This window comes from Vespa velutina, chromosome 10 (assembly GCF_912470025.1).
Source record: "Vespa velutina chromosome 10, iVesVel2.1, whole genome shotgun sequence".
Lineage (NCBI taxonomy): Eukaryota > Metazoa > Arthropoda > Insecta > Hymenoptera > Vespidae > Vespa > Vespa velutina.
In genome coordinates this window covers 6,878,423-6,890,922 of record NC_062197.1, presented here as the reverse complement: position 1 = coordinate 6,890,922, position 12,500 = coordinate 6,878,423, and the positions used below count along the sequence as shown (strand labels likewise).

At 34.5% G+C, this 12,500-nt stretch overlaps 1 protein-coding gene across 3 annotated transcripts in view; it reads right to left on the bottom strand.

The window, feature by feature from the left end:
- LOC124952445 (protein gooseberry-like) overlaps positions 1-12,500 on the bottom strand; it is a 21,178-nt gene that overhangs the window by 5,058 nt on the left and 3,620 nt on the right. For 2 of the 3 annotated variants that reach the window (XM_047502332.1, XM_047502334.1), the window contains exons 2-4: positions 7,336-8,258; positions 2,238-2,551; positions 2,001-2,130 (exon numbers count right to left, since the gene is read on the bottom strand). In XM_047502332.1, the coding sequence (XP_047358288.1) occupies positions 2,001-2,130; positions 2,238-2,551; positions 7,336-7,399 (508 nt within the window). In that variant the 5' untranslated portion in view covers positions 7,400-8,258. The remainder of the gene's footprint in view (positions 1-2,000; positions 2,131-2,237; positions 2,552-7,335; positions 8,259-12,500) is intronic. The other variant, XM_047502333.1, reaches the window with a different exon arrangement.

The window sequence follows — 12,500 nt, the reverse complement described above, 5'->3', positions numbered from 1 at the left end:
ACGACGACGGTCTCTTCTTCGTTGACTTCGAATTTCAAGAGGTACATTGGTACAAGCATGCTTGACTTCGTCATCGTCTACAGGCATACATTATATACGTGCAACATGCATATGTACGAATTTTGTAGGAGGGAAGAAGCGACGAAGCGAGACGCCGTAAAAATGATAAAACGGAGTTTACGAAGATGGTGGTGTTAATCGAAGCTGAAAATTAAGAGTGTTGGAAGTCTCTCTTTCTTTCTGTTGCAATCTTGTAGTATACGTCTAATCAAAACTAAATCTCTCCGACAAGGTAATAAACTCGACACATCTACGCGCCACGGGACGCCTAATATTTCTTCGTGAGCTCTACCGTCGGTGATAAATAAAGAAACGAAAAAAAAAAGAAGGAATCCCCTTTTTGTATTCTCTACCGACCAAACCTATATTTCTGCTAATCCTCTTCTCTTTCTTCTTGTGCTCTCTGAATACTTTTAAAGGATCGCCATGAAATCTCTTCTTTTCTTTCCCAGTATTCTCCTTCTGCGATAATCATATCTTCTAATCGAACTAAGTATTTACTTATGTTTTTGAATAAATGTTTTAATTATCATTTTTATAAAATTTTATCTATATTGAAATATTCTAATATTAAAAAAATAGCGAATAATAATTTTCAATCGAACTTAAATGTTACGCCGAAAAAAATATTAATGCAAGAATCGAAACTCTTGCTAGCGAGAATCCAGCTACGGGATATCGTCGGCGTCGCCTTAACTTAATTAACTTAACGCGAAGGCTTCACCGTAATTATAGCTTATCGCTCGATTAACCCAGAGTATTTCATTTACGGTCAGTTCCTGCATGATTTCAATGCGATGTTAAAACAGTCTTTGACAATATTTAATTCAATCAACGATTAACGATTTCAATTGCAATATTTTATTATACAAGTTGCATTAGACAATGAAATTTTTATTTGAAATTATGGTAATCATACAACACGATTAAATTAATTTTATAATCATTATTTGGATTAATTATTAATATTTTTACTTTTCATCGTCGTTAAATTAAAGTTTGTTTCTATGTATTCTTTTTATTACCGTTTAAAAATGACAACCGAGACGAAAATAATTCTATGAAGTAACTTGTCAATGATTCTTTTTTGTATTAAAACGATTCGATAGTATTTAAGTTGTCTAAAAAGTAATTCTTTTATGATTCACAGTATATTTACATATAAAACGACTTAATTCTTTAAAGAATGTCCGCAAATTAAACGTCTCGATAAATTATGATGTATTCATATTGAATTGAAAGTTATATATTTTGACGAACCTACTTCATTAATAAATCATTGAATCGTTTTATTCATAGATACACCGTTGATCGTTGATCAATTACTATTCCATAGAATTATATATATTTTTTGTAATATTTCAATTTTGATTAATTTTTAAACATTAATTTAAAACCGATAAAAACTTCATTTATTGATCCATTCAATAATGAAATAATTAATTCAAGGCTATCCTATAATTAACGTCAAGGCTAGCCTAAATAAACATTAATTAGTTAATTAAATTAAATATTACTCAATATTGCATCAAAGTAGCGAACAGATTTCGTAGAATTCACAATCTACAGGAGCTCGAGCCTCTCTTTTTCTCTTCTCGGAAGAGAGAATGTTACTCGGACGTAGCATTTTACGACGTCGTATGATATGTTTCGAAAGGCTGCAGTTAAAGTATGTACATACATACATATATACGGTCGTTGAATAATTCTGACAATGAGAAGGATGTATCATCGGTTGGGTTGCGTCCCATCGAAATGATTTGTTATATACTTAATACTCGATGTAACAGTTACACGGATAATCAACTGGACGTTTCAACGAGCTTCGCTAATTGACGTAAATAAATTTCCATTTATTAATCGGTAATCGAATTCGTAAGGTTCTTATATATTTATTTAATTATATATATTACACGTTTATCAAATAGAAATTAGCTTACCGAGGATTCCGTTGATCGAATGGTTCGTTCCGAGATCGTCAATGCGACGAATTTTATTTGGTGGACCACGAAGTAGCCTGGTGATACTCGAAACCGATGGCGCTGATGCCTTATCGCAAACGCCATCCTGCTGGCAGAACCACGTTGGACCAGTTAATATACCAGCTGATAATAATTAATAATAATCAAAGAATAAAAGTATCAAAGAAAAATATTATAAAGACAATGTCAACGGACCTTTATTAGTCTCTCCTTGATCTCCCAGCTGAGAAGATTTGGATTTTGTCTTTTAAGATCTTCGATTCTGCTCTCGACTTCAGGAGTGGCAACTCGTGGCTTGCTTCCACCGATCACACCTGGTCTGATCGATCCGGTTTCCTGATATCGATTAAGAATCTTCGACACGCAACCGTGAGAGACTCTTAGCTGTCTCGATATCACACACGGTCTTACACCGGACGCCGCCATCTCGACAATTTTCAGTCTGATGTGATTCGGTAGTGGACGACCATTTATAAAGACTCCACCTAATTGATTAACGCGACCTTGTCCTGAAACGTCGAATAAAGAATTTTTAATTAATGTATTATTATCCATACTTAACATACATACATACATGTCACATTTTATTTGAATATCATCTCAACGTAAAAGTTATTGCTTCTTTAAATATAGTCGTCTTATATATAAATATTCTATCTGAATTAGAGTTTGCTTGTTAGGCAGATTGAAGTTGTCCAGGATAAGAGACGTATAGTAAGCAAAAAGAAAGGAGTGGGAAGATGAAATTTCGAGAGTAAAGTAGAAGCGAGTGTAATTTCCAAAGAATTGAGACGAGGGTGTACACAAATTGCAAGAACAACGAAACTCGCTTTACTGAACGTACAAACACAGAGAGAGAGAGAGAGAAAGAGAGAGAGAGAGAGAGAGAGAGAGAGAGAAAGAGAGAGACGGATAGAAAGAAAAATGTGATGGACTTGCAACGTGCAGCAAACTCGTCGTTTGGAAGAACTCAGTGACACGCAAGGTGCCGCTCAAACGTTCCTAATTACCGGTAATTAGGGTCCCTCTTAATTAACTTAATTATAATCACGAAGTCAAACAAACCGCGTGTTACGCGTCCTTTGCGGCAACCGAGCAAAGAAGCGAATGAGATGCGCGATTTCTTCGTGTCGAGTCGAGTCGAGTTGAGTCGAGTCGAGTCGAGTTAAAAAGTGAGATAGGGAGAGAGAGAAAGAGAGAGAGAGAGAGAGAGAGAGAGAGAGAGAAAGTTTTGAGCGGGGACCAGAAAGCCAGAGCGTTAAAAGAACGAGCTCGCGTGCCTTTTGCGAAACGGGCGCGAGATGAGGAAGGCGTTCGAACGTTCGTACTGATGCGCCTTACGGTTATCCTCGGTTTTGCTCGAAGCAGTAAAACCGACGGAGAAGACGGAGTTACGTCCTAGCGTGTGTAAATATAAAAAAGGAAGAGGAGGAGGAGGAGGAAGAGGAGAAGGTGGAGGCGGACGACAACAACGACGACGACGACGACGACGAAGAAGTAAGAATAAGGAACGTTAAGAAGAAGGTATATCTATACAACATTTCTCTATGTAACTAAAACTCTCTTGGAAAAGAACCTTGATAAATCATTATCGCATAGAGAATATAATCAAAACGATTCCGCGTATTTCATTCATCCCGAGTAGTTCGTTTAATCGGATTCCATGAGAAATCCAGAGGGTCTGCTTCGCTAATTATCACGAGGACGGGATTCAGAAAGGAGATCCCATCCATCCTCCTATCAAAAGGGAGAGAAAGAGAGAGAGAGAGAGAAAGAAAGAGAGAGAGAGAGAGGGCAATGTAGTCCCGTTTCGTCGTTCATCGAACGCCTCGAGATTTACATCCTTCTCCCCCACTACTCTCTTTTCTCTTTCTCTCTTTCTCTCTTTCTCTCTCTCTCTCTCTCTCTCTCTCCCTTTCTATCAACGGGCAAAGCCAGCTCTCTGCAAGACTCCCCGTCTCTTTCTATCTCTCTATTTCTCTTTCTCTCTCTCTGTCTCTCTCTTTCTCTATCTTTCTCTCTCTTTCTTACGTTTGGGATCCTGGGACACACATCCGTGAGGGAGCCAGGCCCCGTACGGTCCCGGCGTGTATGTGACGTCAGTCGGGCCGCGGGGCCCGACGGGATTACAGGCGAGATCAAAAGACGCCGACCGCCACCGCCGTCGCCGCCGACACCGCCGCCGATGACGAGGACTTGCCTTTGAATGCACGCCCTACACTCGCGCGAATTACGGAATAGAAGAAGAAGGTGTACGATTGCTTATTTTTTCCTTCCTTGATTTTCTTTTATTTATTTGCCTGTATTGTTTTCTTTTTTTCTTTTCTTTTTTGGTTTTTATTATTTAATTTCAATTGGAAGATAGATCAGCTTTGAATGAATAATATTTAATTCGATCAATTATTTACGATTAAATTTTTATTTAATCTTCGTTACTTAATCATTTATAATTGCATTAACTATTAATCGATTGATTTTTTTTTCTTCTTTTTTCATTTTCATGAAATCAATGTTCGTTTCTATAAATTTATTTTGTTTTCTTATAATTATTGGAAAATTAAGTCAAACGATAAATATAGTACTATGGAATAGTTGGTTAATGATTCATAGTGTCTCTACGATTCAATAATTGACGTCGTATCAACAAATAAAACAATTTAATGATTTACAGTGTCTCAATGGATTAGTTGGACAATGATTCATGGTGTGTTTGCAAATAAAACGATTCGATAATGTATAGTACGTCTACGGAATAATTCGTCAATAATTTACGATATGTCTATGAATAAAACGATTCAATGATCTACGACGTTTATGCAAATAAAATGATTCAGTAATTTAACAATATACCAGTTAAAAAGAAATTGACGAAATACTTTATAGATACGTCAAGAATCATTGAATCGTTCTATTCGTATACACGTCATTGACGAATTATCCCGTAGACACGCTTTTAATTTGACAAACACGTATATTATTGTTCAACTATTCTGTAAAATTACTTTCACCACATTCATTATTCTGATTCATTTTGAAATATTAATAAAAAGAAAAAAATTACGATACACATAAACATACGTTAATTTCACGACAATGAGAACATAAATTATTAATAATTAATCCAATTAATATAATTCAAAAATTAATAATTTTAATTTGATCGTATAAATACATGTCGTATTAATAACATTTCTGTAGATAGAAAATTTTCGATCATTATACAATAGTAATTGTTAATCGTTGAATAAATTATTGCCGAGCATTTTTTTACATGTTTCAAAAGACCTTTCGATTTGTTCGTATTCGGTTTACATGCGTCCCGTAAATGCGTATGTCATTCATTACTCAAATGCGAACGACTAGTTTAGAGTTATGGACTTCGTCGGTCGTAACTTTGGTCGTAGAACTGATAACTCGGAATATTATGCGAGTCAACCTTCGTAACTTTTCTCGTTTTTAACGATCTCAAGTAACAAAGCTTTTTATATTTATGTACGCTTCCGAACGAACTTATAAAAATCTTTATGTATCGTATATCACATACACGATAAGTAAAATAAAAATTGTTTAAATTGCTTTTTTAAGGACGACATCGAAGAAAATCTTCATCTTTAAGAATTACGAAGGGAAAAGGGAAAAGAAGAAGACCACCCTGGAAGCGAGTGAAATGATGAAACGACGAGGAAATAATTTAACGCATGAATTATTGATAAGCGGCAATTGATTGTGAGCGATCCACGCTAATAACCATGATCGGTGGCAGCGATGTGACGCGATAGAGAGAGGGGATCGAACCGATTTGAATACGCTCGACGCATCGCTCGTCATTAAGCTTCCCTTCGAGGCCCAAGTCTGCCGTTTCTCTCTCTCACTCTCTATCTTTTTCTCTCTCTCTTTCTCTCTTTCTCTCTATACCTCTTTTTCTCCGAATATTCAATGTTATCTCAAAGAAGACTAGGTGATCCCTTAGATTTTACAACGATTACTTTCCGATTTCATTGATTAAATGAACTGTTACAAGATTTCGACAAGATTTGGTCAGCTTTCACAAGTTACTTGGTACAGTTTAAGAGAAAGTTTGTGTTGTTGTAGCTGCTGGTAATTCGAAATAATAAATCTTAATTTATATCCAGGGGGTTATTACGATCTATTGAATATATATATATATATATACACACATACACATACACATATGTATATATGTATGTGTATGTATAGATGTATATTTTATTTTCTCTTATTTTTGGTGATAGCACAAAACTATAGAAGCAAGATCGTCAAGAAGGATCGATAACATCTTCGGGATCGATAAGGATCGAACCCGTCAAGATCTCTTTGTCCAGGAAGATTGAATATTCTTCGCGTCGTCCGTCGTCCAGGAAGGGTTCTAAAGAAATTACAAGAGGAAGAGGTGTACACGACTATGTGCGATTATCTACGTGCAACCAAGGGATGCATGTACTTAGCGTTCGGTGTGAGTTCCGAGTTGCAAGGCCTCAATCATCGCGCCGTCGCCTGCGGCCTATTCGATATCGGACATTAGGTACCCACGAGTTCTCTCTCTCTCTCTCTCTATCTATCTTTATCTTTCTCTCTTTCTCTCTCTCTCTCTATCTATCTTTATCTTTCTCTTTCTCTCTCTTTCTTTTTCTTTCTTTCTTTCTTTCTTTCTTTCTTTCTCTTTCTCTTTCTTTCTCTCTCTCTTTCTCTCTCTCTCTCTCTCTCTGTCTTTTTCTTCCTTTCTTTTTCTTTCTTTCTCTTTGGATGCATCAAACTTGTCTTCCTTTCAACGCCCACAACACGATGATTTTTACTTGAAATCATCTCTTCTATCTATCTTTTCTACACCGCGATATAAGATAAGTTTTATAATTAAAGTATGTTAATTGTTTTTGTGATCTAAATATATTAAAAAATTCTAATGTCAATTATTCCTTTGTTTTCTATATTACTTTTTACGAAACTAACACTTTCTAATGTCTCTTATTATTACCGTCGGTTCTAATACTTGTTCGTTAGACATAATATTTAAAAAAAAGTTTCAAGTCAAAGGAGAGTTGCAATGCCAATCATTTGATTATATCGTTTCATTCTTGGACGTATTTATAAGCAAAATTGTCACAATGTTTTAGTAAGCTTCTTCAAGTAATAGAATAATCTTGAAATCGTTGAACGTTAAAGACGAAAAATAAAAATAATTTCGATCGAAAGACGACTTGTAATGTTTTTTTTTGTTTTCTTTTTCAAAACATCAAACTTGATAGAAAATGTATAACAATCGATATGAACTTACCTTGAAACGCGTATCCAGTAAAATACGGCGGCATTCGATGTTGACTGAGCGTTCTGACCGCCATCTGGCCCGTATTTTTGGACCCGGAATAATTTTCTCACGTTCACCGTGCACTTCTTCCGTGGTAGAATTACTGTCGGATAATAAAAATAACAACAAAGGAAACTAACAAAAATAATATATTTCCACCCTGTCGAATTGTTGTCAAAAAGGAGTAACTTCGAATGATCACTTATCGATGACGAAAGACTATTCGGATCCAAGAATAAAAGAAAAAAAGAAAAGAAAACTCGATCTCTTTTTGCTCGAATTACGTTCCCTCTTTTTCTTCTTCTTTTTCTTCTTTTTCTTCTTTTTCCTTTGTTTCTTTATTATTACTTTTTTTTTTTTAATACTTTTTCCTCCTCCAAAAATCCGAAACACGGATGAAGATACGCCGTTTTTCGCGTAAACGAACGAATTTTTTAACTAGAAACGAAAATGACCGATAATGACCGAAGAGGACAACGAGGAGGACCTGTTTGCTTCGGACTCTCGACTCGGACTGGCCAAAAGGCTGAACGAAGTCTCGAGGAGTCTGGCAAGCGAGAACCTGAAGGAAAAGGTAAGAAAGAGAAAGAGAAAGACAAGGATGGATAGATATGGATCTCGAAAGGAGAAAAGGAAAGACGATGACTCCGCCTTTCTTCGTGAGGCCCCTCGATAAGAAACCAGCACTGGTCCCAGACCATCTCGACTCGAAGGCAAACCAAACGGGAGCATGGTCGTGAACGTTGTATTGGCATTGGTCACTATGTAGCTGATTCCAACCACATGGAGGTGGTCTCAACCTCGACTCCGCCCGAGTCTTCTCTTCCTCTTCTCTTTCTCGTCTTTTACGTTCATTTCTTCTCCTTCGTTCCTTCTCCTTCCTTGTTTTCATTCTTGGAACAACACGCAAATAAGTACATATGTATATATGTATACTTGAATACATATTTGCGATTTTCGATCGTTCCTTTCATAGTTTTTTTCGTTTTCTTTTTTACCGATTCTTAAAATATTTTCTTTGAAGAAGATGATCGAATGTTTTCGAAAAAAATAAAAAAAAATAAAAAAGAATTATTTAGTTACCTCGAATGTTTTTTAGATATCGACGAATGATGGAAAAGTCGTTTGATTTTTATTTTTTAAATTATTATTTTTCTCATTGATTCTTCGAGTTTTATGTATTTGTCAGGTTTAAACTCAAGTAATACGATTTTAGTATTATTATAATTAAATATCAATAAGAAGACAAGGAAGTTAATTGAAATCTTTTTTCGATCAATTCTTTCGTTCTTTTGATTTTTTTTCAGATTCTGCATGACAGGCGTAATTAAAAAAAAAAAAAAAAAAAAAAAATATTTAATTGCTTTCGAAATAAAGTACGAAAGATCGATGATCGATATGAAGTCGTTCGGTTTTTACTTTGTAAATTATTTTTATTTTATCTCATTGATTCTTCGATTTATATTTTTGTCAATTATAAGTCGAGTAATACAATTTTAATATTAATTAAATATCGTACCGATAAAAAGAGATACAAGGGTTAATTAAAATATTTTCGTTTTCGATGTTGTAACATTTACGATACAACATGCATGTAAACATCGACATAATTCAATAATTTTCATTCCAAAAATCTCTATAAAACCCGTTAGAGTAATTTTCGAATTTTTCTTCTTTTTTAAAATTAAGAATCACCTTCTCATTTCGCATGATTCAACGACGAGAAGCATCGCTTGTAATTTCATTTACATCGTTAATTATATTTAATCGAATTGCCCGTGTAATCATACATTTAATTGAACCGGGGAATTGTGTGGACAGAATATGAACGGTTAACTTTCGGCCGGTGCGACGAATCCTCGTCACGTTTTAAAGAAACGATCAACAGGGTTATTATTTACAAATGTTTCGTATTATTAAAAACTTATATGGCATATTATAACAACGCGAGTTATAACAACGAGGATCTTCGAATTTTTATTTATACGTTTGTATATTAAAGTTGGACATTATTTGAATAACATATTAATTAAATATTTTCTCTTTTTTTTACTTGATATATATATATATATATATATATATATATATATCATATATATATATATCTTAATTTTTTAATTTTTGACAGAAACTTTGTTTAAAACTCTTAAAAAATGTTTACGCGTATCTATGTATGTTTATTTTAAAAGAACAATCATAAGTCTCGTAGATATTCTTATAATACATATGTATATGATCAGTTCGATTTTTTTCTTTAATATGTTGCCGCACACTTTTAATTTGACGATCGTGCTCAAAAACACATTTTTTTTTTCAATTGTTTATGACTGCCATATAAAATTGAGCGTCAGTCGTCATGTGCAAGACGGCTATAGCCGTCATTTGCCTATATATCGCCAAAAATCGGACGATTATAGCCGTCATTTGCGGCAATGTGTTAAAGAATGTGTCATTACAAATTGTTCGTATTATTAATTGAATTGATATTGATGACGTTGTTCTTTCTTTGCATACTTATCGTACGTTAGTGCTGGCCCTTATTCAACTTACAGTTTGATGGATAGATATTCTATATATTATTCTTCAATTTTGTTATGACAACTAACGGATCATTATTTTGTTAATTTCTTAGTGTTCATTTATGTAGGTATATATATATATATATATATATATATATATATGTATATTTTATATTATATTATATTATATTTAGATATTAAATATAATATATTTAAATATAATATTTTATATACCAATTTTTGTTCCAATTCTATAAATACTTTTATATCATATTATATTATATTACTATATCATAGGGTAAATACAAATATACTATATTATATTATTATCTATGTTGTATATATACACACACACACACACATACACACACATGTAATATAGACAGTAAAAATGTGCTGACATTACTTATAGATCAACCTTAATATTAAGTAAGTATTTAAAAGAAACAACAAAATAAGAACAAAATGATATCTGTATGAGTAGGTATGAATGTATATATTCGTTAGAAAATAAATAGTATAAAACAATGGGTTAAAATGATAATAATTTTCCGTAGATCGTCTTAGTACGGGTGCAATCGTCAAACAGCAGGAGGACGATTCACAGAGGGTGGAGGATGCGCTCAGTTCGGTACGATAGCACGTGTCGTGATTGTAGTTTATGGGGAGCTGATTGCAGTCGAGAGCGTGGGTCGGTTGCAGTAGTGTGGACGCCACGAAACATGCTGGAGAGTTCCGACTCCATTCATTCCACCTTTTACATATCCATTCCAGTGTCAGTGTTTCGTTTCGTAATCATTAAGATATGCATTATACTCCTAATGACGAGCAGCCGTGGTCGCGAGAGCGTGTCCGATTCGCGAGCAGCAATCGTTTGCCCTGCGTCACTTTCGAACATAAATTTTCTATAAAACGACTTTGACTTTCGCATCCTTTTCAATGATTTTCATATCAACTTACTTAAGAATTTATCACGATCGATCGAAGATTTATCGAATCGTTAATTTTAATATTATTTTTTTGTTTCTTTTGCATTATAGAAAATTTGCCAGAATTGATAATGCATTTCTTCATTTAATCAAGTGTTTTAAATAAATTAATAATAATAATAATAATCATAATAATAATAATAATAACATTAATAGATAATTTAGATAAATCTTTCTAATTTGTTAATAGATCATTTTTACGTTATATAAAATTTATCCTTTTTCTTAGCCATAACTTTTGTCCTAAAGAAATGTTCAATGACGATTAAAAAATGTAAAATAAAGATGATTATCATCTGATATTATTTCTCTGTATGAAATATACAATATTAACTATTGCACATATGAAATAACGAAAATGAAATCTTTGAGAGATTCATCGATAACTTTTAACAAAAGCTTGGTCGTAATGAAGACATAACGACGTCAGAGTCGAGCAATCTCGTGGGTCGAACGACAAATTCGTTATCTTCCTTCGAAGTTGTCCGGTCTCTCTCAACGGCGACCTTGAGATTTGAAACGTTGGCGAATAATCGTGAAACACCCGCTGTTCGGATGATCAATCGGTCTGTCGGGAAGGGCGTATTCTAAAATTGTTATAATGGACGAGAGGAGTAGTAGGACTCTGAAGAACATCGAAATTTTTCGTCGAGAGAGTTCGAAAAATTTCAAAACTGTTCTGTATAAAAGACATTTCTTTAACCATATATCAGCTATATAATGTAGGACAATTGGTCGTTGTCATTGTCGAGAAGAAACGTACCCATGGGATCAGAATCGAGTCCGTGATGTAAAAGATTGTGTCCCACCATCCTGATCGTCTTTCTTATTCGAAAAATATTCCCTAAGGAATCAGCATCCACCTAATTGTTCCCCATTCAGTCCTTTTTTTTTTCGTAGGACACTCTACGAGCAATACTATCACCATCGCGCGGTGTCATCCTCTTACCAACTATACGAAACCCTTTTCCATTGGCTCGAACAAGTCGAGTTAGCTGTACGTCTATTATTCATGACGACGCATTGACATATTTTGACGGGTTTGTTGGTGGCAAACAGTGGCGAAAAGTTTACCCTTCTACGGCAACGTTAGGACTTTCGAACAATTTGCTCGAGTCAAACTTAGTAGGCGTGATCCATTGTAACGATCGATGATTTCGCGAAAGAAAAAAGAAAAAAAAAAAAACGTAAAAAAAAAGAGGAAACAATTTTTCCAATTTTCTCAAAATTCCGCTCGTTCCTTTCTTTCTTTTTTTTTTTTTCTTTTTTTCTTTCTCTCTCATTTTTCGTTTTTCTTTCGTCTTCGATAAAAAATATTGACATAGACGATCGAAGGAATAATATATATATGTTTGATCTATCAGATCACCGATATCGCCGATATTATACGTAGAATTAAATATAACGAGTTTTGCACACAGAAACGATAGATGGCATGCATGCCAATCGTTCTTGTTGGTGAGAGCCATTAAAAGCGCGTGGGCTCTCGACTTTCGCGCGCGCATATAGCTTCGTGCTCGTGTTGTTCGACCGAGAAACGGAGAAAGACGTTTCGAAACGAGCGAGAAAGAGAAAAAGAGGGAGAGAGAGAAAGAGAGAGAGAGAGAGAGAGAGAGAGAGAGAGAGA